At 39.1% G+C, this 26,066-nt stretch overlaps 1 protein-coding gene across 1 annotated transcript in view; it reads right to left on the bottom strand.

The window, feature by feature from the left end:
* A2M (alpha-2-macroglobulin) overlaps nucleotides 1–26,066 on the bottom strand; it is a 52,239-nt gene that overhangs the window by 18,370 nt on the left and 7,803 nt on the right. Inside the window, exons 5-22 of the mRNA XM_006875486.1 lie at nucleotides 24,738–24,758; nucleotides 24,299–24,467; nucleotides 23,797–23,881; nucleotides 21,496–21,616; nucleotides 20,318–20,432; nucleotides 20,064–20,173; nucleotides 15,857–16,018; nucleotides 14,708–14,938; nucleotides 14,414–14,477; nucleotides 11,791–11,933; nucleotides 11,016–11,165; nucleotides 5,605–5,766; nucleotides 5,087–5,177; nucleotides 4,030–4,162; nucleotides 3,061–3,289; nucleotides 2,505–2,631; nucleotides 2,034–2,155; nucleotides 259–310 (exon numbers count right to left, since the gene is read on the bottom strand). Coding sequence (XP_006875548.1) covers nucleotides 259–310; nucleotides 2,034–2,155; nucleotides 2,505–2,631; nucleotides 3,061–3,289; nucleotides 4,030–4,162; nucleotides 5,087–5,177; nucleotides 5,605–5,766; nucleotides 11,016–11,165; nucleotides 11,791–11,933; nucleotides 14,414–14,477; nucleotides 14,708–14,938; nucleotides 15,857–16,018; nucleotides 20,064–20,173; nucleotides 20,318–20,432; nucleotides 21,496–21,616; nucleotides 23,797–23,881; nucleotides 24,299–24,467; nucleotides 24,738–24,758 — 2,287 coding nt within the window. The remainder of the gene's footprint in view (nucleotides 1–258; nucleotides 311–2,033; nucleotides 2,156–2,504; nucleotides 2,632–3,060; nucleotides 3,290–4,029; nucleotides 4,163–5,086; nucleotides 5,178–5,604; nucleotides 5,767–11,015; nucleotides 11,166–11,790; nucleotides 11,934–14,413; nucleotides 14,478–14,707; nucleotides 14,939–15,856; nucleotides 16,019–20,063; nucleotides 20,174–20,317; nucleotides 20,433–21,495; nucleotides 21,617–23,796; nucleotides 23,882–24,298; nucleotides 24,468–24,737; nucleotides 24,759–26,066) is intronic.

Raw genomic sequence — 26,066 nt, 5'->3', positions numbered from 1 at the left:
GGTGGTGACAGAATGCATAGGCTAGGGATAGTCTTCTGATCAAATTACTTACTTCTCTTGCCAAATGTATTCACAGGTGCTTCAAGTCTTACTTATAAGGAAAGACTAGAAGTAATATATGAAGGGGCTTCAAAAAGTTTGTGAAAAAATGGAATTAAAGGGTAAAGGAGTTTTTCCACAATCCCCTCATATGAAAGTTTTTCGAGACTCAAATATACAAATTTTAGTCATTGTTATTTTAATCATGGTTACTCTTACCTGATGGACAGAGCAGGGAGTTGAACGTGGCTTCCTTCTCTATTCCTTCAGGCTTGGGGTGGAAGAAGAAAAAAGTCTAGGTGAGACTGGATTGAGCATTCAGGGAGAGTGTGCTGATAGGTGTAGGGTAAAGAATTGCTTTGTATGTAGCAATTTGGCCTTTGTCCTTGGTTCCTGAGCGATAACTCTAAACCTTGGAATTTCCTCAATAACTGAGGTAGGTGTCTTTGTTATCTACAGGCCTCTAGGTCAAATCTGAAAGTTTATGACTGTCCTGAGTAATTGAGGTACCTTTGTTATCTATAGGCCCCCCAGACCACATCTGAGAGTTAATGCTAATGAGATGACATTTGGGTGGGAGCTGGCCAGGTCAGGAAAACCACTGTGTGCTGTCAGCAGATCCAGGGAGGAAGGGTCCCCAGTGAAGCTCTGGATAGAGAAGCTCCACAGACTTTTGGCTGTGAAAGATAACAATGTGCATTGGAGAGGAGCATGCCACGCCCCTTTTGGAACATGGAAGTGTTGAGAGCCCTTGCATCTCTTTATTGGTATACTTTTTGTAATTATAAAATTCTAATTATAAATATAGCATTGTCTCAAGTTCTGTGAGTCATTCTAGTGAATTATCGAACCCTAGGGATCATTGGAGTCCTGGTGTGGCACTGGAGGATAAGCACTCGACCACAATGTTGGTTTGAACCTCAAGGTTGGTGGTTCAAACTCACCAGCCCTTCCTCAGAAACCCTATACAGGGTCATTATGAGTCTGAACCGACTGAATGACACGTAACAACAACAACAGGGAGTAGTGGTGTGGTGCTGTAAGCACTGGAATGCTAATCGCAAGGTCGGGGGCTCAAATCTATCAGCTGCTCCTTGGACATCCTATACAGAGTCGCTATGAGTCAGAACCTACTCCAAGGCACTTAACAACAACAGCAACAACAACAACAAAGGGAGTAGTGGGAGCCAGCAGATCAGACTTAATGACAGCCCTGAGGACTCCAAGTTTATGGCTGGCTTCCTGAAAGGGTAGTGAGAAACTCCAAATTTGTAGTCAGCAGGTCAGAAATGATGGTGTTGAGGGGACTCTGAAGCTTGAATGGCACCTGAGATCTTGGGCAGATGTGGCAGTCTGGAGGACGGTACTCTTGAACTGAAGAGCTCTGACCTACCTCTGGGTGGTTAGGATCAGAGAAAGAAGTGCTGCATGTGCCGCTGGTATCAGAACAGAAGTGGAACAGAAGGGAGAGAACTGAGATGATTGTCATTGGTCCTTATAGTTTGGTGTCAGAGAAGTGGGAAGTGGAATTTGATTTTCCCCATAAAAGGGGCTCCATAAATTTCTTGATCATGAAGATAAGAAGTTGAACTAATTTTCAAATCTATTATATAAATGAATTCTATAAGCAGAAGAGGAGACCTGGTGTGGTGCTCTTGGTTAATGCGCTGGACTGCAAAGTTGGTTTGAACTGCAAGGTCATCAGTTCAGGCTCACCAGCCACTCCTCAGAAACCCTGTACAAGGTCACTATGGATGGGAATTGATGTGATGGTATGTAACAACAACAATATAAGCATAAGAAATATGAAGGAGACAGGTTGATAGAGGAGAAAAGTAGTAGAACATTAAGAGACAGTAAGAGAGAATATTGTAAACCATTCTATGATAAAATATTATTTAAATTGACTTCTTACCTAAACTTGGAACCCCAGCTGGGTTCGACATTGTTTTTCTCTACTCAGTGTGATCTTGTCAATGGGCAGACTTACTTACTTCAACCAATAGAGGCTTGATGATTGTGTCTTTCTTTCCCTGTTTAGGAACCACAGTCTTCTCAGTCCCACACAGTTCTTGAGACTCCAGTGCCTCTGCACTCACAGTGAAATTCACATTTCCTGTAAAAAGGGCCCATAGAGATGAGTACCATATTTTTTGCTGCATGCCTCCAAACCCCAAGATTAATGAATATTTTATGTTCTGAAAAACCGTATTTTCCCCCATATAAAAACACAGGGATGGAAGCAGCATAAACTAGAGGATAATGATACTGAGTCTTTGATGTGGAAGTGAAGGTGAAAGAGGCAGAGATGTCTTTAAAGACACCCTAGAATGAAAGGCAAAGAGAAAATCCTACCATGTGGGGTCTCTAACTAAGGGAAGGGATGAGTAGCACTGGATAGAAGGCTACCATTAATTTATGCAATTTCTAGAGTAGAAAATTGTGCCTAGGAGACTGCCCATCACCTAATGACTTGGGGGTTATTGCCCAAGACACAGTTTGCCGTTCATTTCCACAGATGCAGTGAGATGCTTGTTCCTGCTTCACGGGAATAGCTAGGAATTCAGGAGAGGCTTCCAACTGCACATGGACCTGAAAATACACAAGAGACACAGACAAATGAGATTAGGGGGAGAAGGCGGTCAGAAGGAGAATACGTTTGAAATAAAGCTGTATAAAAAATTAGATTGATTTTAGATTGTCAAATATGTTAAAGATGATATAAACGAAGATTGAGTATCTTAGTATTTTGTAGTAACCTGCTCTTTCATGTGGTAGGACCAGAGGAAAAGGAAGGTAACCTTGAAATGTTGTCTGTGGGAGCTCTATTTCCTTGGCTTGGGTTCCTGAACATTCCCTCAGTTCTCCTAGCAGAGTACATACTAATAAATCATGTGTACTCCCTGGTAGTACTCTTCCTCTGGTAAACAAGTCTGTACACAGGAGTTTGTCAGTATTCTTAGTAATGCAATTTTTAATGTACTCATTACCTTGTGTTCCAATTAGGAAAGAGGTCCTTACCCGGATGCAGTTGGGCAGGTAGTTTAAGACAGTGGCTTTGAGTGTGAAGGCCTCACCACGGACCACAGAGTAGGGCATTGTGAGCTCCACAAAGAGCGGCTGGAAGGCTTGCAGAGTAGCAGGAAGAGAGAGACCAAGTCCAGTGTCATTGGACAAGCAGAGGGCTCCAGCCTTCCACTCAGTAATGGTATCAGGAACTGTTACTTCTACTTCAGCCACACCCGATGAGCTGAGGAGGATGACAATGTGAAGAACAGAAAGTGGTAGGTAACTAGCTGTTCTAGGAAAAGAACCACACGATTCTAATGTCATGATTTGTAGACACTTAGTAGAGATAGCAATAATGGAGAGCATAATCCAGACTTGAGATAGAAAAATGTAAATCCTTCCCTTCCAACTCTGTTCTCAATTCTAGTCTATAGCAGAAACTCCTATAGATACACTGTTGCAGTTGTAATTTATGATAGACAATATAGTTACAAACTAAATATGTAATTTGAGATTGTTCTTCAATTCTTTAAAATATTGTTTCACTGAGTATAGATTTATGGTTTTTAATTATACTATTATTATATGTAATTGACCTCACTAGTCTGTGTTTAACCCAAAATTGTTCATCAATGTACAGTTGTATATAGGAATTTATCTGTGCAGTGCTTGGTTACATATAGTCCTTATGTTCATTTTCTAGAAGTCTTATAATTACATTTGTGCAAAGTGTCTTAGCTCTGATACAATTAGATTAGTTAACAGAAGTATTTAAGGTCAATCTTTTCTGAGAACAGCAAGTATTTAAAAAAAAGCACTTGGATATTGAAAAATTAGCTAAGAGTTGAAAATTGAGAGGGGTTTATATTGTTGCATCTTATACAAGAGGGCTAGAATGAGTTTGTGGAAACATCCCATTACCTTTAATTCCATTTTTCCATGAGTCTTTTGACATCCCCTCGAATAAAGGAAATTACTTACCTTAACACAACTAAGTCCCAGATCCATGTCTCAGGGAAATATTTTCGCACTGTCTCTGTGTACGACTCTGAAGCGTCTGTATCATATTCGACCTCCATCAAGTTTTGGGCTCTTCGCAGTCCGTAGGCAACTCCTAGAAAAAGTGAGGAAGGAGACAGAAAAACAACAACATATAGAGAGGAAGGTTTTAGATTGTCTGTGGAGCAAAGGCAAAGAATGAAAGTCGCCCCATATGACTACTACATATTATGCTCAGTCCAGAGTGCTATGACGTGCGCTAGGAAGGTAGGCAGGAGTGAGCTTTTGATTTAGTGTAGTCTTCTGAGGGAGTAAATAAAAACCCTGACATGGGAGTCAGACAGGAACTTTGGGAAATAGTTGACAGTAGTGAGAGAATTCAGGATTAAAAAAGACTATTCTATATTTTGCTTGGTAAAGTGGAAGGCTGGAGAAAAAGAGGAAGACTCCCAATGAGATGGATTGGCACAGTGGCAGCAGCAATGGACTCAAGCTTAACAACAATTGTGAGGTTGGTGCAGGACCAGGCAGTGTTTCTTTCTGTTGTGCATGAGATTGTTACCAACTCGATGGCACCTAACAACAACAATATTCCATATTATGTCAGAAGAACCCTATTTGCTTTCTGTTAATGGTGTGCTAGTAATTGCTTACCAACCACTTTTTAGAAAAATAATTTATGTATCTATCTATCTTTTTCTATCTCTATCTATACACATGTGTTCACTATATATCTTAGGGTATAGAGGATTTGTAGTACATAATTTAGAAATAAAATCAAAGTACAGAATAATCTTCACAGTAAATTCAACATAGTTGGTTGATTCTTAATGAATGTTTTCCTTGATTTTTGGTAAACTCTTATCTGCAACCAACTGATTATTGTAATTTAACCATGATATGGCAAAATCATACAAATAAATATCTGATTAATATCTGATTCATCTTTGTTCATCTGATCACATTTCATTTCTTTTTTAAAAAATTACTTGGTTTAATAGTATACAGTTAATTTCAATTATTATTATTATCATTTTACCTGGAGCAGCTAACATTGTATACTGTTCAGGCTGTGGGCATATTCTGGGTTTACGAATCTTTGTGTTGGTGAATGCCTTTAAACCCATATCCTGTAAAATAAATTATTACCCAATCAGTATATAAATATTATAAAAAATTTAAAGACACATACCTCTTTATTGAGCTTAACAAACAGAGTCCACTTAGTCTTAAGATAAAGTTTAATACTTTCATCTGTAGAAGGGATGTAAGTATAATCATAAAGGTAATTTAATTGTGTTCTTTAAACTCTTTCCATAGACATTGTTTTGATATCTCAAAGTAATTTGAATAAAAAAATATTTTAATTAGTTGTCAAAATGGTTCCAGCCCTAACCCCGCCACTATTAGCAGATCTGCTTCAATTAGTAACCCACTTTACTTCTTATGGCTTCATTACCCTCAACTATGCTATGAAGGCATTAAAATACCTAGTGTTTCCCATAAATAATATTTCACCTGCATTAAGAACTGACCACCTATAGTTTTGGAATTTACCTGTAGGAAGCTATACATATCTTTTTCATTTGTGTTTGGTACTGGGCTGTACATGATTCCATGAAGGAAGACGTGATGATTGACACAGTCCCCATCATCTTCCTCCTGATTCAAACTCTGTGGGAAGCCAGTGAGGTCCTTTACTGGGAGCAGGTTATAAACCTGTACAAATTCAAAGGTCAAAGGGAAAACTTATTTGTAGTTCATTCTTTTAAGTGCAGAGAGAAAAGAACAAGAATAATCACAATCAATCTTTTTACTCATTTTTTTAGTACTCGTATTGCTGGTGTGGTGCTGTGGGTTAATGCGCTGGACTACAAAGTCAGTTTGAACTGTAAGATCAGCAGTTCAAGCTCACCAACTGCTCCTTGGAAACCCTATTAGGGTCGCTGTGGGTTCGAACCAAGTCAATGGTACTTAACAACAGCAACAACAATAACTTTGATAATGTATAGAGAAGTCATGGATCATTTTTTCTAAATATTGTTTTCACTTGAAGATGTTTAACTGTTTTGTTGTTGTTAAGTACCTTTGAGTCAGTTCCAACTCCTAGCAACTCTGTACAAGGTTTCCGAGGCTGTAAATCTTTACTGGAGCAGAAAGCCTCATCTTTCTTCTGCAGGACATCTGGTAGTTTAGAACTGCTGATCTTAAGGTTCACAGCCTGATTTGTAACCGCTTGGGAAAAAAATTCTAAGTACTCAAGGTTCATAATACTTTATTACACAGTTCTGAGGCAAACACTAGCCTCATACTAGAATGAAATAAAACTTTATTAATTGGGAAATTGAGGTCTGCTATATTTGAGGCCTCTTTCATCTGTAGGGAGAGTGTTCTATAGGATAAACACTGGACTGAGAACACAAGGTTGGCAGTTCGAGTCCACCAGCAGCTGCCTGGGAGACAGATAAGGTTTTCTGCTCCTGCAAAGATTTAAAGCCCTGGAAACCCTATAAAATGTTGCTATGAGTGTTGGACCTGACTTGATGACTCTTAAAAACAATACCTATAGGAAGAGATGACGGAGAAGTTCAATATCATCAGTCAAAACAAGACAAGGAGAGACCATCAATTACTCATATGCAAATTCAGACTGAAGTTGAAGAAAATTGAAGCAAATCCAGGAGAGTCAAAATATGACCTTGAGTATATTTTTGTGTTGTTAAGTGCTGTGGAGTCAGTTCCAACTCAAAGTAACCCTACACAGGGTTTCTGAGGAGTGGATGGTGAATTTGAACGGCCAACCTTTTGGTTCAAACTGACCTTGCAGTCCATTGCTTATCTTACAGTGCCACACCAGGATTGTGGCCTCGAGTATATTCCTCCTGGATTTAGAGAGTATTTCAAGAACAGATTTAAATGCATTAGACATTAATTGAAGGCCAGAGGTATTGTGGGATGACATAAAAAACAGCATACATGAAGAAAGCAAATGGTCATTAAAATGGCAGGGAACTAAAGCTACTTGAAGAAGTGATGAAGTAAAAGACCTGAACAGAAAATAACAAAGGGCAGTTTGAGAAGATAAAGTAAAATATTATAATGAAATGTGCAAAGACCTGGAGTCAGAAAACCAAAGGGGAGAAGTCCAAGTTGTACTGAAGACATTGGTGAAACCCAAAATTTACTGAACACAAATTGAAATGTTTCTACAAGCTTTTGTAGCACTGGAGGGGCTCAGTTGTGTATGCCAAGAAACTTGAAAGACAGCTACTTTGCCAACCAATTGAAAGAGATCTATATTTGTGCCTTATTCAAAGAAAAGTGACCCAACAGAATATGGAAATCATTGAGCAATATCAATAATATCATCGTTGTTGTTGTTGTGAAGTACCGTAGAGTCAGTTCTGACCCATAGCGGCCCTGTATAGGGTTTCCGAGGAGCAGCTGATGAGCTTGAACTGTCGACCTTGCAGTTCAAACAGCTTTGCAGTCTGACACATTAACCCACAGTGCCACACCAGGACTTCAGTAATATCATATACAAGTACAATTTTGCAGAAGATCATTCAAAAATGGTTGCAGTAGTACACCCATTAGGAACTGCCAGAGATGGAAAACAGATTGAGAAGAGGACATGGAACTAGGGATATCATTATTGATGTCAGATGGATCTTGTCTGAAAGCAGAGAAAGATGTTTAATTGTGCTTTATTGAATATGCAATGGCATTTGATTATATGGTTCACAACAAACTGTGGAGAACATTGTGGAGAATGGGTATTCCAGAACATTTAATTATGTTCATGAGGAACCTGTGCATAAGCCAAGAGACAGTCATTTGTACAGGACAAGGGAATACTGAATGGCTTAAAATCAGGAAAGGTGTGAGTCAGAGTTGTGCCCTTTCATTATACTTATTCCGTCTGTATGCTGAGCAAATAATCTAAGAAGATGGATTATATGAAGAAGAATGTGGCATCAGGATTGGAGGAAATTTTACTTGAATCCACAATCAATGATCATAGAAGCAGCAGTCAAGAAATCAAATGATGTATTGCATTAAGTAAATCTGCTACAAAAGATCTCTTTAAAGTATTAAGGAGCAAACATATCACTTTGAGGACTAAGATATGTGTGCCTGGCCCAAGTCATGGTATTTTCAATGGCCTCATATGCATGTGAAAGCTGGACAGTGATAAGGAAGACTGTAGAAGAACCAGTGCACTTGAATTATGGTATTGACGAAGATTAAAAGTACCATGGACTGCTAGAAGAACAAATAAACTTGTTTTGGAAGAAGTGAGACCGGATTGCTCCTTAGAAATGATGATGGTGAGACTTTGGTCTCTTGTACTTTGGGCATGCTGTCAGAAAGGACTAGTCCTTGGAGGAGGACGTCATGTTTGGTGAAGTGGAGGGTCAGTGAATCAGAGGAAGACCTCAATAAGATGAACTGACACTCTGGCAGCAACAATGGGCTCAAACATCACACCAATTGTGAGAATGACACAATGCTGGGCAGTGTTCTGTTCTGTCATACATAGAGTTGCTATGAGTTGAAGCCAACTCGATGGCACCTAACAACAACAGATTTGAGAACCACAACTTGTCTGTCAGTTTATCATACTGTAGTGGTTTGAATGTTTCTGTGATGCTGGAAGCTATGCTACTGGTGTTTCAAACACCAGCTGTGTAACCTCTGGTGGACAGGTTTAAGTGGGGCTTCTAGGCTAAGACACTCTAGGAATAAGGACTTGGCAATCTACTTCTGAAAAAAGCTGGCCAATGAAAGTCTTAAGGATAGCTGTGGAACATGGAACACTGAATAAGTAAAAACATATTGCTACTAAGGTTCCAGTTCATCCAGTCACAGGTATAGTTTAAAAAAAAAAAGTGTTTAAATATGTCTGTGTAATCAGTGGATAGCTGCAGACAAGTTCTCTGGTATACAATTATCTTAGTCATGTTAGGGGCTTTCAGAAAAAAGTCCATCCAAAACCGTGACTTCCTAGAGAATTTGCTGGGCCAGTTAAATGCAAGGGTATGGTGACTCTTTTTTAGGACCTCAAACAGGTGATCTTGATAGATTTTCTCAAAGGATACAGGATGATCATGGAGGCTTATTATGAAGCAATTATAAGACAACTGGAAACTGAATTGGTGAGAAAAAGGTTAGGAAAGTTGTGCTGAGAATTTTTTTCCCATCATGACAGTAGGACCTGACCTTTCTTCAAGGGTAGTAAGGGCTGTCCTACTAGAATTTCTTTGGGAGACCTTACTCCAGCTATTCTGATCTTGCCCCATTCAGACTTCTTTCAGTTCCTCAAACTTAAATAACATTTAAGGAGAACACAATTATACCCTCAAGGATGCCAAAATTGCTGTTTTGACATGGTAAATGGAAGAGCACAGAATTCTTTGGGAGAAATACCACCTTCAGAAGTTTATAGACCCAGATGGAGAATAAGTAGAGAAGCAGTAGCTTCACACTTTGACATCTTTGTTTAATAAAGGTGTCAATGCTTTTATAGGAGTCCTGGTATAGTGTTGTAGGAGAAGCACTGGACTGCCAGGTCAGTATGAACTGCAAGGTCAGCAGTTCGAATTTATCAGCCATCTTTGGAAACCCTATATAGGGTTGCCATGAGTTGGAACTGATTCAACGACACTTAACGGAAATGAAAAAATGATTTTATAGCAACACATTTTGTCTTACACTTGTTATATAATATCTATTATATTATATTTATATATATAATATATAATATATATATCCCTCACAGAAAACTAAAAACAATGAACTCCTGTGGCTTCTGCATGCCATATAGGGTTCCCTGTATAGGGTTTCTGAGGCCATAAATCTTTTGTTGTTGCTGTTAACTGCCATCAAGTCGATTCCGACCCATAGCGACCCTGTATAGGGTTTCCGAGGAGCAGCTGATGAGCTTGAACCGCAGACTTTGCAGTTCAAATGGCTTTGTAGTCTGGTGCATTAACCCACAGCGCCACATAAATCTGTGCTGCTGCTGCTGCTGCTGTGTGCCGTGGAGTCGGTTCCGACCCATAGCGACCCTGTACAGGGTTTCCGAGGCTGTAAATCTTTACGGGAGCAGAAAGCCGCATCTTTCTCCCGCGGAACAGCTGGTAGTTTCGAACTGCTGACCTTGCGGTTCGCAGCCCGATTCTGTAGGGGGCAGAAAACCTCATCTTTCTCTCACAGAGAGATTTGAACTGCTGAGTTTGCAGTTAACAGCCCAGTGTGTAACACATGACACTACCAGGGGTTCCTTATTAACATGTTTGTTGTTGTCAAGAACTGTCTAGTCAGTTACGACTCTTAGCAAGCCATATATAAGGTTTCCCAGGAGTGGCTAGTGAATTTGAACTGCCGACCTTGTAGTTCAAACCGACAATGTGATCCACTGCATTATTCTGCATCACCACACCAGGACTTCTAGATAAGCGTAAATTTTAGTAAGATGGCACTTAGCAAGAACATCCTACTCAGGAGGAGCCTAGGTTGTGCAAAATTCTGTGTGCTAATCTACAACTTGTTGGTTTGAACCCAACCAGTAGTACCATGGAAGAAAGGCTTGGCAAACTTTGTCTATAAACAATATAGCCAAGGAAGTACCATAAATTGGACTAGACTGGATGACAACAGGTTTGTTTTTATTTTATTTTTGTGTCCTACTCAAGTGAATCCCTGGTGGTGCAAGAGCTCAACTACTAACCAGTGTGAACCCATCCACAGGTACCTTCCAAGGAAGACCTGGTGATCTGCACGGAAAGGTCACAGTCTTGAAAATCCTATGGACTGCAGCTCTATTTTGAAGCCTGTGGGGTTACCATGAGTTGTAATTGACTCTGTGGCAACTGGTTTGAGTTTTTGATGCAGTGATTGGAATTTCTCCTTGCTCTGAGCCCTTGTGTGGTCCTTTCTGACACCTGAGGTGGCTGAGAACTCACCGAGGATGGGGAGAGTTCAGCCTCTGGTTTCAGGAGTAACACACTTCGATCCACTGCACGGAGGGCACAGAGGGACTGAGGAGAAGCTTTGACTCGCAGGTGGGTGTTTGAGGCAGGAAGACTTTGTGCTGGGCTGAAACTCAAATCCACCTGTAGAGTTTCAGGGAAAGGTCAGAAAAACACATTTCCTTATTTAACGATATATTTACTCTCATATTCTGAGTGTTCCTCTTGTTCAATGCATAATGACTTTTGTGTGTGTGTGTGTTGATTGGTATCATATGCAAAATGTTTTGCTCCTTTCTCTAAATCTAGACTAGGGCAAGCAAAATATAGTACTTTACTCTGATTCTGAACCATCAGTTGAACCATTATAGTTATTCTTATAAATTACTAATTTGATATGTCATTTTTTAAAAAAACTTTAATACATGGTGAGGTGTTCAATTAATGCAGAATATAAATGCAGCTGTTGCATTTTTCTCTTGACTCTTTAGAAGTCTTAAAACTTGCTTAGACATTTCATCATAGAAGAAAGCAGCAAGTTACTCTGCATTGGATCAATATGGTAAAAGAGAATGCCATATAATTGCAGAGTTGACACTAGGAGTCAGACGACATGGAATCTTATTGTAACTAGGTCATTATCTTTCTGAGTGTCTCCAGGGAATTCTTTGAACTCTTTTGGTCTCAATGCCCTCATGTATAAAACAATGGATACCGACAGTAATTTCTAGTTTTAAATGTTGGAAAGTTTATGATGTAAAACACCAACCTTGTTGGCTAGACAGTTTTCAACCTCATATGTTGCAGAATCCCCAACCACTTCTCCATCAGGTAAAACAGTGTAGATGAGGAACCGAGCGGTGGGAGCAATGTCTGCCTCCACAGGGATTGACACAGAAAAATGACCTGTCACTGGAGAACAGAGACAATGAGAGGACACGGTCATGGGTAAGACTTCTTTCCAGAGCTGAAATGAAGTGAGTCTATTGCACAAAATCATTTTAGAAGCCCTCTCAGAATAATGACTGTTTCTGTTATAAGATTGAAGTCCTGGTGTGGCATTGCAGGATAATGCACTGGATTGCAAGGTCCATTTGAACTGCAAAGTCGGTGGTTCAAACCCACCAGCTGCTTCTTGGAAACCCTATACAGGGTCGCTATGGGTCAACACCAACTCGATGGCAATGAACAACAACAGTGATCTCTATGATTGCTAAAGCCTCGAGATTTAGAAAAAACTTTACTAAAAACTTTCCAACCTCATTAATTGTATACTGATGTCTCATCTACTTTAAGCTTTGTTGTTTTTTGTTGTTAAGTGCTGTTGAGTCACTTCCAACTCATAGCGACCCTGAATAGGGTTTCCGAGGAGCAACTGGTGAGCTTGACCCCCTACCTTGCAGTTCAAACCAACTTTACTGTCCAGTGCATTAACCTGCAGTACTGCAGCAGGACTCCAACTTTAAGCTTTAGCTGTTGTTGTCTAAGGGTATGGAGAGACATCTGCTTGGCTACTGTTCAGTCTAGACCACACTTTTTTGTGTGTTGATGTCGAGTGGGTTCTGACCCATGGCATTCCCAGGTGTGCAGAGTATAACTGCTTCGTAGGGTTTTTTAAATTTTTATTTTAACACTGTGACATTTCAGAGGCAGATTACCAGGTCTGTCTTCGGAAGGTTCTCTGAGTGGTTTCAAAGCACCAACTTTCAGGTAGTGGTGGAGTGTTAATCATTTGCACTACCCAGGGCTTCCCACTTGAGAAGGAAAACAGAATCTGAAGTTGTGACATGTCATTGACATTTATATTTACTTCCTTTCTAACATTCCATTAACCAAGTTTTCTACTCTTCTTTTCTAAGAGGATTATTATACTCTTTCAGAAGTTATTATTTATTTATTTATATGTTGGCAAAAATATGCACGGCCATACACCATTTCAACTACTTCTCTGTGTTCAAGTTAGTGAAATGATGACATTCTTTTTATTGTGTACAAACTGCACTCTCTATCCTTCTCTGAACTGCCCCGTCACTATTGACTTTGACTCACTTTTCCCTACACTTCGTTCTCTCTGTTTTCCTCCCACCCCGGAACTTCTTATCCAAACTTTCAAGTTATTTTTTGACACCTATATCAGATGGCATAGTGGTTATGACTTAGGCTGTGAACTTTAAGGTCAGCAGTTTGAAACTACCAGCTCTTCTGCGGGAGAAAGATGAGTCTTTCTGCTCCTGTAAAGATTTACAGCCTTGGAAAACCCGTACAGGGTCGCTATGAGTTGGAACTGACTCCACGGCACACAACAACAGCAATATAAATTTTTTAGAGCTTGCATTGAGTTTTCAAATAACTACTATGGTGCTTCTGTGTTGCTATGAAGGAGCTATATACAAGTTGTTCACTGATGGTTTTCTAGAAAGTTATCCTCTAGGCTACATTTAGCCGGGTGAAATTACCACAGACTTGTATTGTTTCATATTCATAGAGAGCAGCCAGGTAAATGATGGAAACACCCTGTTGAAATTTTCATAAATCATAGATATCTTCAAAGGAGAGATGAGATATAAAGACATAAATGACCCAGCACAATACCTAGAACCTAGAAGTATCCCTAAATTTTACTTTTTCTTTCTTTTTATTCTCTAAAAGTTCTTAAATCTCTTAGATTTCAAGAAGGAAATGTTTATGGTTAAAAAATCTGTAAGAAGTATAGATCAAAAAAAGGAGATCAACATTTCAAATAACCTGAAGAGAAAAGAAAGATATTGTGTTGGAGGCCAGCACTAGTGCCATCTAATGGTGAAGGTTGAGATGGCCCTCATGCTCTTATGATTGTCCTGAAGACAAGTTTCACCTGGTTAAGGTGATGTCAGTGATCGAAACTTATTGGTAATTGTAACTAGGACAATCCTGGGAAAAGGGAACTTCAATTGTACCAAAACCGAGTGATTCAGTGTTGCTGTAACAATGCTTATACTTATGTGATCATATCCTGGTTGGTATCCTGGTGGGTAATCATATCCTTGGTACTATAGAAAACATTGTAACTAGGTAGAATAACAATGACCTAATGCTAAAAGTCCTATATAAACCACGTTGCTACAATAAACTATGTCACTGGTCATCAGCCGGTGGTCCTTGCCTGATTTTAATCCTAGCCCTCTCCTTCGAGCAACCCATGCAGTGGTCTGAGCCGGTCTCAGACCCCCACAATATTGATAACAGGCGAGAAGAAGAAACATTATTCCTCCCCCAGACCTCCATTAACTTATTCTTTATTGAGGTTAAGTGGAAATTCTCTTTTTATTTGAAAGCACCCCTGGTATTTCTGCAGTGTTAGGGCTAAATGTGTCAGGGTGGGACAAAAATGCAAAAATTATGGGAACACTTACTGTCTCCATTCTCTATAGGCAGTACATGAGTTCCAGTTCGGACAATGCCTCCCTTTGCCATAATCTGCATAAAAGGATATAAAAAGACATTTAATTTGCTTGACAGCAACCTTACCTCAAGTCTTGTCCTCTGTGTGGTGTGCTGATTATGAACTGCTACTGGTAATAATTAGCCCCAAGAGAAGTCAAACTTTCAAGAGGGATATAGATAAGAAATCAAAGTGATGATGTCTTAAGTGTTTCTTAATTTCTTGCCTCACAGAAAGCTGTTTAAAGATGAATCTCCCTTCTTACCAGGTAATAGAAGACGAGTTCCTTGAAATCCTTCAGGATCTGTCCATTCATAATATAATGTGTCTGGAACATCTGAGTTTGACCACAGGGCAGTGAATGAACTATGGGCTCAAGGTGGACATAGCTGTTGCTTGGGGAGAATACACGATAAATGGTGTGGTATGCTTCTAGGTTTTCTTCAAACAGCCATTGGTAGCCATAACAGGATCTGCTATGATCCTTGTGTTTGACCTAATGCATTAGAAAAGCAATATTATTTTATAGATTATGTGTCATAAACAATCAACTCTTTCAGAAAACTACATAAATTTACTGTCTTACCTAAAAGACTAGCTAGAAATCTTTTGCTCCACAGTCAAAAGTGTTAAAGAATAATGCCTTATTTTTGGTTCTTATCTACATATCTATCTTTGTGTACCTACAAATATATTGCTGTATAGAGGACTTCTATGTTATACAAATCAAATATGGGCATAAGTAGCTATCTAGGGATAATTTAAATATCAGGAGAAATATAAAGTAAGAATAATAATTCATGGAGAGAATTATTTTGGAAACTAGATGCTAAAGACGGAAAATGAACTTTTGTAATAAGAGTTAATAGTTATTTTACTTTGTTACTAAGTGCTGTTGAGTCAGGTTCCAACTTACAGTGACCCTTTACAGTGTTTCTGAGGAGCAGCTAGTGAGTTTGAACTGCCAGCCTTTACGGCCCAAACCGACTTTGCAGTTTACTGCATTAACCAGCAGCGCCACACCAGAAGTACAGTTAACAGTTAAAAGAGGCTTATTAAGTACGTTAATCTGCATTCCATCATTAAACCTCATTACAACCCCAAGAGGCAGGTACTAATATGGTACCTGTTTAACAGAAAAGAAAATGAAACATAGAATTTAGTTATTTGCCTTTATCATAGGATTGAGCCAGGTTTTTTAAAAAAATCAAGTTTGTTTGACTCTGTACTTTTAAACCATTACCCTACATTACCTTCTTTTAATTTCTTTACAAATTGACCTTAAGTTGGTGTTCAATTTCTAGTTTTTCCTCTCCTTAGGACTAAATAGAATTTGAAATTTTCATTACTTTAAAAATTGTAACCTTGTTTCCAAGGTTACTTCTTGCCATTGGTAACTTCTAACTGAACTTACTCTGACAGTTAGAGTGGTACCCGTAACGCTGGTCGTGTTGATGGAGAACTGCACCAGGCCGTGCTCATCGGTAGTGGCATTGGAGTGATAGTTAGCTTCATTTGACTGGATGAAGACTAGTTTATTTGGCATGGGGACACCTTTGCCATCCATTAGGAGCACCTGAAGATTAAAAACTATGGATTAGTTATATGAATCATAGTTAAAAGGGAATCAAGCACACCCATCTTACCACAAATATTTATTGAGTACTTCCTATGGGCCAGGCACAGTTGCAGGCACTAGGGCTATAGCAGGGTAGAACACAAAATCCCTGTCATCAGCATACAGCTTGCAGTCTAGTGAGAGACAGATGCCAGTCAAGTAATGTATAATGTATGCACACATGTACACACACCCACACACAGAGTCGATCTAGCTATCTATGTTGTTGTTGTTGTGTGCCATGGAGTCGGTTCCAACTCATAGCGACCCTGTACAGAGTTTCCGAGGCTGTAAATCTTTATGGGAGCAGAAAGCCTCATCTTTCTCCCACAGAACAGCTGGTAGTTTCAAATTGCTGTCCTTGTGGTTTGCAGCCCAATTCGTAACCACTACACTACCAGAGCTCCTTCTAGCTATCTGTAGTCAGTAGTAATCAATACTAAAAATCAAAGCACTGAAAACTGAGAGAGAGTGATGAGGATGGTAATAGGGGTGACTTGACAAAGTATTCTGTGAGTATTTTTAGAATGCTGTGTGTTTCATATAACTTTTGTACAGTCACAGAACACAAATCATATAGTAATGAAAACATTTTTTAAAACTCATTAGACAGATTTATTTGAACCCCAAACACTTATTTTGTAACAGACCACTAGACTTATGGACAAGTAAACAATAGCTGCTATTGTTAAGTGCCGTTGAGTCGGTTCCGACTCATAGCGACCCTGTATAGGCTTTCTAAGGAGCAGCTGGTGGGTTTGAACTGTTGACTTTTTGGTTCACAGGCCAGTATGATCCTACAGTGCCACACCAGGAGTCCTCAAGTAAGCAATAGCTAATACATTATCCTGTGGGCTTCTCTAGTTGTTTTATATATGGTAAAACAACTTCTTTAGGTTTGCTTTTTTCTGTGAAAAAGAGGAAGACCCCCAATGAGATGGACTGACCCAGCAGCAGCTCAACATGACAACAATTGTGAGGAGGGCGCAGGACCGGGTGGTGTTTCGTTCTATTGTGCACAGTGTCTCTATGGGTCAGAACCAACTCCATAGCACCTAATAGTAACAACAAGTGCTTCTTAACCCAGATTATCAATCTTTTGGAGAGCAAGTAAATTTAAAGAGGTACTTCCCATATGAAAAACGTAAAATGGAAAGAGGCAATCAATATCACATAAAGGCCTAAACCCATCTAATTACTAATTTTAAACTCAGCACAAGAGTGGTTTGGCTCAGATGGTAAGAGATGGTGAACCTTATGCAGCATAAGCTACTGTTGGCAGAAGGAAGTATAATAGATAGATTTGGCTTAGTATTTATGATTGCTGAAAAAGTCTCTAAGTTTGCCAGCAAACTATAGGTTGCACATACAAAGACAAGGGTAGACATACAATGTTCTGATTCTTTATCTTGAGGTGAATGGTCTTCCTATGACTAATAGGATAGTTATAGTAATAAAATATGTTAAAAGGACAATATGCTTCTGAAAAATTAAAAATGCCTACATTTTTCCTTTATAGCAAGTGGTCAAAGCACCTGAGTACTTTTGCTGTCATAACATAATCAAAACACTTGAAAATTGGCTCTATTATTTCCTTGTTGAATCTAGGCCTTTATACCATCCACTGTTGAATTCCTGTACTATTTCCGTGAAGACCATGATCCACAGCAATCACACGTGATGGTAGGCCTAACTGCCACTTCAGAATTTTGGTCTCAGATCCATTTGTACATCTGCTTACAGTAGGAACAAATAACAATAGAAGATGTATAGATCCATGGGAAAAATCTATGATTACTAAATCTGGTAGCGTAGTGGTTATGAATCGGGCTGCAAACCTTAAGGTCAGCGGTTCGAAACTACCAGCCGCTCCGCGGGTGAAAGATGAGGCTTTCTACTCCCGTAAAGATTTACACCCTCGGAAACCCTGTACAGGGTCGCTATGGGTCGGACCCGACTCGATGGCACTTAACAACAACAACAACAACTAAATCTGGACACCTTAACTGCAGAATTTTATCCCCTTGTTTATTGTTTTTTTTTTTTTTTTAATATATACATAATATTATCAAGAGAACAATGCAAATATTATATCCATGAATGAAACACTATGTACAATCCAGTCTTTAATGCTTAAAAATAAAAGGCCACTGAATTCCTGGTGTGGCACTGTTGTTAAGTGCCGTTGAGTTGATTTTGACCCATAGCAACCCTGTATAGGGTTTCCAAGGAGCAGCTGGTGAGCTTGAACCACTGATCTTGCAGTTCAAATGACTTTGCGGTCTGACACATTAGCCCACAGCACCACACCAGGACTCTCCTGTCAACAACCCAAAAAGTCAGCCATTCAAACCCACCAGCTGCTTCTCGGAAACCCTATACAAGGTTGTTATGAATTGGAACTGACTTGTTGGCACTTAACAACAACACCATCCATTTAATTACATACATAGTTATGTTATGGGTGAATTGTGTTATCCCAAAATATGTGTTGTAAATCCTACCATTATACCTGTGGTAAAGTTCTGGTGTGGTGTTGTAGGTGAAGCATTGGACTGCTAACCACAAAGTCAGCACTTCAAATTAGCCAGCTACTCCTCGGGAGCCTTATACAGGGTCGCTATGAGTTGTAACTGACTTGGTGGCACTTAACAACAACAATACCAGTGGTTGATGGTAGTGGGTTTATTTTGGTATTATTGTTGTTCTGATTCATGGTGGTGATGGTTGTTATAGCCAACTCATAGTGACCTTGTATAGGGTTTCCGAGGCTATAAATCTTTATGCGAACAGAAAGCCTCATCTTTCTCCTGTGGAACTGCTGGTCATTTTGGACTGCTGACCATGAGATTAGCAGCCTGAATCGTAACCACTATGCTACCAGAACATCTTTTGTTCTGACTCTTAGCAACCCCATATATGAGTTTGAACTGCAGACCTTTTGGTTAGCAGTCCAGTGCTTTTCTTATATTGCCCTGTGGTTATAATACCATTTGTTGTTGTTGTTGTTGTTAAGTGCCGTCGAGTCGGTTCCGACACATAGCGACCCTGTACAGGGTTTCCGAGGCTGTAAATCTTTACAGGAGCAGAACGCCTCATCTTTCTCCCATGGAGCAGCTGGTAGTTTCGAACTGCTGGCCTTAAGGTTCGCAGCCCGATTCGTAACCGCTACGCTACCAGAGCTCTCCATAATACCATTTGGGAAAGGGTTTTTCTTTGGTACATTAATGAGACAGTATTAGAATAGGACTGGGTGTGTCTGAAGCCAGTTGCTTTTGCTGTTGTTGTTAAGTGCCCTGATTCAGTTCTGATTCATAGAGACCCTGTATAGGGTTTCAGAGGAGCAGCAGGTAGACTTGAACCACTGACCTTGTGGTTAGCAGTCCAGTACCTATCCTATAGTGTCACACCAGGAGTCCAGAGATACAAAAACAGCAGATCAGGTACAGAAGAATCAAACAGAGATGGGGGAAGAGAGATGCCATACCACATGAAGATTGCCAAGGAACCAAACAATAAAAGCAGGACTATTTACCAGTGAGAAAAAGTCTTCCTGGAGAGCTGACTTCTAGTCTCTTAAACTGAGAAAATAAATTTATGTTTGCAAAGCTACCCACTTGTGAGATTTCAGTTACGTTAGCACTAGATAAACAAGACAGTGTTAGAAAGATCATATAGGTAACAACCATGGATTTTGTTATTCTCACAAGAAAATTTTATAAAAATGAAGACTGCCTGATAAACCACGAGAAGGAGATGGATGAGCGATGTTGTCTATCAAACAAAACAAAACAAAAGCCTCCTAATTTTGGAAGTACTTTAGAAGTGTGATATATTGTTCAGACAAAAAATGTACAGAGGAATGGACCTATTTTTGTATATTTTTATACCTTTGGTTATTTTACTGAACAGATAATATTAACCAGGTATGTTTTTAGTAGGATATGTTGAGCTTATGAGGTTATAGTACATGGTTTGATATCTGAACTACAAAATACTCTACCTGTCCAAAAAAGGGGATCCCTTGTCTGAAATTTGAATCCACTTTCACAAATGAGAGTTTGGTTATGATTTTTGTAATATCACTGAACCCAGTTCCAGTTAATTCCAGCTCTAAAAAAAAAAAAGAGTTAGTTTTTTTTGGAAAAGATGATCTCCTCGCACCTCTTATATGATTTCTCTATTGGAATTCATATATGACAAAGAAAATAAATCGGCGTTCATAGTTTTCCCCTCATACCTATATGGCACACAAACCTGTTCCTTCTTCTTGGATTTTGGCCTCTCCTCTAAGTGTCATTTCATACTCTTGCCTCTTCAGCTGAAAGATCTTGGTCTTTAGTTGCTGAGAGAAGCAGCCATGACTGTCTAGCTGAGAAGTAAAATACAAAAAAAAAATTGTATGTATTACAATAGATATATATTGTAATGGTGGTGTATTTTTTTTGACAACATTGACAAAAAAGTTGCCACTGAGTCAACTTCAACTCCTGGTTACAACATGTATGTCAGAGTAGAACTGTACTTCAAAAATCAATGGCTAGTTTTTGGGAAGTAAATCTCCAGAAGTTTCTTTCAAGGCTCTTCTGGGTGGACCCAAACCTCCAGTCTTTGGTTAGTATTTAACCATTTGTGCCACCCAAGAACTTCTTGACAACATTACCTAGGGATTTTCTATGATGAGGACACAATAAGTGTTGTCTAGGAGTCCTGGTGTGGTGCTGTAGGATAAGCACTGAATAGCTAACTGCAAGACTGGCAGTTCAAACCCACCAGCTGCTCCTCTGAAACCCTACACAGTGTTGCTGTGAATAAGAACCAATTTGATGGCACACAACAACAACAGGGACTAATTAGTATTTAATTTCACAAAAGTATCTGGTTTATAATTTTATTTGTCAATGTTTGATGTTCTATAGAGTCAAAGAGATTTTTTAAAAATGCCATAAACATATTTGGATAAGCTTATTGTAACTGACAGTGAACGCTTCACCAAGCCTGGCTCCCCTTCCCACAGAACACGCCTGTGCTTGTGAAATGGCTGCCTATCCAAAGATTGTTTTCTTGCCTTTTAGCATCTAGGTGGGCTCAAGTGACATGTTCTTGCATATAGAAAGAAAGAAAGCAGAATTAACATCCTCCCATTTAAGGTGGGTTAGGGTTTTATGCTTTTTCCTTCATAAGTGCCAAGTATTAGAGATGGCTGAATTTCTGTCGTTTTGTGTGTTTGACTGACCAAGAACAACCATGTTGGACAATGAAAGAAATAAGTAATTCCTATTGTGCTAAGTCACTGATTAAAAAGTAAAAATTACAATAGCCAGCACAGACTTATCTTCTCCATTATTCTTTTCCCAAGTTCCATGTTGCAACTCACTGCTTGTTAACAATTCCTCTATTGTTAGCCTGTAGAACGAACAGTTTTAAATTCTTACCTGCTGACTGAATTTCTCACACAGTGCCTGCGACTCCTCACCATAGCAGTCAGAAGGCCTAGCATAATTTCTGCATACCTTCAGAGTTACATGTCCTGGAACAGGTTTCCCATAGGTATATCTGTCATGAAAATATTGCCAAATGAACCAAAGTAGACATTGAACTTCGCCATTTTCTACCTATTAATATTTCCTCTTTATGGACAGCATATTTGTGCTCTGTTCTTCCTCTATTCTGCAACGTTGAGGGCTCACACAATGTTGAGGATACCATGAACTGAATAAACACTCTTCTCTTTTAGAACTCTCCAGTGCAACATGCTGAAATTTACGGTATTCTTCTTTTATCATGCTTTTTCACCTAAATTTTTTTCTTTCCAATTTCATCTTTGAAAACATTGTTATTGCTACAGTAGCTAAATGTTCTTAAGAAAAAAAAAATCACAACCATTAAGAGAAGAAATGAGTACTCTCAGTTCTACCTAAGAATACAAACTATATAGCATGGTGATTCTTCTGCCAGCATCCTCTCCCTATGAGTAGCCATCTCTATCCTTAGATGGTCTGACGTCTTACAAAAATGAGATTGTGCCATAAATATGGTATGATGATTGCTGTGTTCTCAAGAGTTTTGGTTTTCTTCTTATTTTCAAGGTTCTCTAACCTCATGGTCAGTAGTTCAAAACTACCAGCTGTTCTGCAGGAGAAAGATGAGGCTTTCTGCTCCCGTAAAGATTTACAACCTCAGAAACCCTGTGCAGGGTCACTATGAGTCAGAACTGAGTCCACGGCACATCACTACCACCATATCTCTATTTAGGACTCCTGGTGTGGTACTGTAGGATCAGCATTAGACTGTGAACCACAAGGTTGGTAGTTCAAACTCACCAGCTGCTCCTTAGAAACCCTATGCCGGGTCACTATGAGTCAGAACTGACTTGATGGCACATAACACAATAATAAATATCTCTATTTGGAGTCCTGGTGTGGCACTGTAGGATAAGCATTGGACTGCTAATCAAAAGTCAGTGGTACAAACTTACCAGCTTCTCTTTTGAAACCCTGTCTAGGGTTTCTATAAGTTGGAATGGACTTTACAACACTTAACAACAACATATCTCTATTTAGGATCCCTGGTGGCACTATGGTTAAAGCATTCAGTTGCTAACCACAGATCAGTGGCTTGAACCTGTCTTCTGCTTTATGGGACAAAAATGTGGCAACCTTCTTTCATAAAGATTTCAAACCTTGGAAATTCTGTGAAGCAGTTCTATTCTGTCTTATTCTATCCGGGCCTATAAGAATGCTATGTATTGGAACTGACTCAAGACAGTGTTTTGATTTTTAAATGTAAGCATTGGTTTATCAGTTACATGAGCTGCTAAACTTGGTGGCATTCTTTACTCTGAGACAGCACTAGGGCAAGGGTCCAAATAAATAGGTAGATATCTTACATATGTGATCCTTAAGTAGGACTGGAACCTTTACCCTGCCTAGTCTTTCTACTATACTGCTGGACTGTTGGGGATGAGAGCATGGGAACTTGGGAGCATGGATTTTCAAGGCTGGACGAGATCATATTAAGAGATAATATTCACTCTCCACAGCAAAAATGGCAGTGCAGAGAAGTATGTGACATGCCTTAGGTAGACACTGTAGTAGTTGAGATTTGGATTATGTCTATCTCTTCAAATTCTGAATCTAAGTTATGTTGCTATACTTGCTAGTAAGGTAGATTATTGGTTTGATGACTGCATTTCCTCTATAACCATGTGTTAATTTTTTGCCTAATTTTGTTGTTGTTGTTAAGTGCCATCGAATCAGTTCTGACCCACAGTGACCCTGTATAGGGTTTCTGAGCAGTGACTGGTAAACTTGAACTTCCAACCTTGTGGTTCAAACCGACCTTGCAGTCCAGCACACTAACCCACAGTGCCACACCAGGATTCCCTCATATATGTTGATTATTTCTGGTGAAGAGAAAGTCACTACCCCTCTATACTGTTCCATTTTTTTTTTGGTGCAGCTAACTTTGTCACTTTCTGAATTAATCCTAGTAGCATATTCTTCCCAGCAACAGTTCCCCAAGCATGATAGCAATGCTAGTAAGAACATGAAAGAAAAGAAGGAAAAATAGAAAGGCAATAGAGGAAGGAAATTCTAGAGATGGTGGCACTCCCAAATGCTTAAAGTATTGTTCTATCACTGCTCCAAAAGGAACCAGCCAAAATATTCCAAATGGTGAATTTTTAAAGTAATTCCTCCAAAAGATTTAACAACAACAAAAATTAATCAACTTACATGCCACACACTGACACATTAATCTCTTTTTCCAAGATAGTGATTATCTTTGGCATTGTTACTTGTACTTCAAACTTGGGAAGCACTGTTGATGGAGATAAAAGAATTTTGGTGATTGATTTTGAACTTGTGAGACATTAATATTTTCAGTTTCCCTGTAATGATTCCCTAATATTTCAGGGCCGTGAAAAGGTAGCTCTACTTTCTGAGGTATCCATCTTATTCTCTAATGGATTTTCTGATCACTGTAACATTAAAAGTTCTAGAAGGCATCATTAAACAAAGATGTTTATATTTTTTGGAGATTAAAAATTGCTAGAAAAATTAACCAAAGTATATGGAGCTATATATTTCACAAAATATTCATGACTCTTGTTGGAGTTAGATATAATTGGTTCTACTCCAAAATCCATTTTGTAAGGACTCTGAATGAGTTCAGATTCTGAGTCCTAGAAGTTTAAATGCAAAGGAAACATGTTGCCCGATTTCCCATAATTCCTACCGAATTCCTCCACAGTGAAGGGATGCTCTATCCTGCTGCCTGATTCCTTCTGTACCACCACTTTGTAGGAGCCCTGGAAGGGCTCTGACGAGAGGGGGAAGGACAACTGCGTGAGCCCAGTAACTAATTTGATATTCTGCCATTGTGTGATGCGATTGTCTTTGGGGTCCTATGGATAAATTAGTTACAATTTATAAATGACCTATGAGCATTAGAGACAATAAAATGAATTATAAAAACTTTTGTTAGTTACAAAGAGGACAAATAGGGTAGTGGTGGGTGCTGGGGAGGGAAGAAGAGTTATAATCATTCAGTCCTATGTGAGAGTTTGAAGGATTCTCCCTCAGTGAAGTTTCTGGGATATTGGATGAACCTCTCAAATCAGAACATTTTCTTATATTGTTTTCTTTTTAATTATGGGATGTTTCATGCTTCTTACCTGAAGATAGACTAGTGGAATCTGAAAGACAAAAGAGAAAGAAAGGAATTTAGAATTGTTCTCAAACATTCCCAACTATGACTTGTAAGCAAAATAGCTTTAAATGTAAAATAAATTTATCTAGTAAAATATGGAAAGACTCCAGGTTAAGGTTCTCAGAACTTTTAATTAATCCATATTGAGCAATTAATAAGTAATGGTAAGAATTTACTAGGTCAATAGCCACAGATAGATATTTGCACTACGATTCATTAGGAATGGAATAATGTTAGGTAATGTTTACTAAAATTGTGTAAGTGCTTTTAGCATCCTAGTGAACATTCCTTGCTATGCAACTTTACAGACTGAGAGAAAAAGATTAATTGAACTAGAAGTAACCATGATCAGATCAAATTATTAATATGGACCACAGAATTCTTAGGTAGTTCTAGGGATAAGGAGGGACGTCAATATCTATCAATGTTTACTCACTCTTAAAAACTAATATTTAAGTGTATATCATAGGCTATTATTGTTCTATATACTTGGAATATAATAGTGCACAAAGGAACAAAATATTTGCTCTCATGGAGCTTATATTTTAATAGGTATAGGCAGAAAAGAAAAACTCACACATATGTCTATGTCTTTATATCTGGAGTCCCTGGAGGGGGATGCAAATAGTTAATCCTTTGGCTTCTAGTGGAAAGGTTGTCAGTTCGAGTCATCCAGAGGCACCTCAGAAAAAAATTCTGGGGATCTACTTCTCAAAATTCAGTAACTGAAGACCCTATGCAGCACACTTGGATTCTGACATACATGGGGGTCATCATAAACTGGAATAAACTCCACAGCTACTAGTTTGGATGTCTGTATCTTTATATTGGGTGATGTGAAGTGTCACAAAGGAAAAAAAAAATTATTAATAGTTAAGTGGCTAGTGTGTTGGATGAGGTGTTTGGCTTTAGAATGAAAGCTAAAGTAGGGAGAAGTTTCAAGGTTATTGCAATAGTGTCGGGGACCCGCCTCGACATTGGGGTTCAGTTCATGAGGAGAGGATACCTGACGGCGATTCATATATATCAAGAATACACAAAAGGAGACAAAGAGAGAGACAAAGAGGCACCCCAAAGCCAGGGTGGATACATCACTGGTGGGCAGGCCTGGGAGTACAGGCATCGTGGCCTCTTCAGGCAGCAACGCACTGCCCTTCAATCTTTACCGCATGCCTTCCAGCCAGTAATGCTCTGCAATCGTTACTCCATGCCTTCCAACCAGTAATGCACTGCCCTGCATTCTTTACCGCATGCCTTCCAGCCAGTAATGCTCCGCAATCTTAACTCCATGCCT

Source organism: Chrysochloris asiatica, unplaced genomic scaffold (genome assembly GCF_000296735.1).
Source record: "Chrysochloris asiatica unplaced genomic scaffold, ChrAsi1.0 scaffold00328, whole genome shotgun sequence".
NCBI lineage: Eukaryota > Metazoa > Chordata > Mammalia > Afrosoricida > Chrysochloridae > Chrysochloris > Chrysochloris asiatica.
This window is presented reverse-complemented; position numbering and strand designations above follow the sequence as displayed.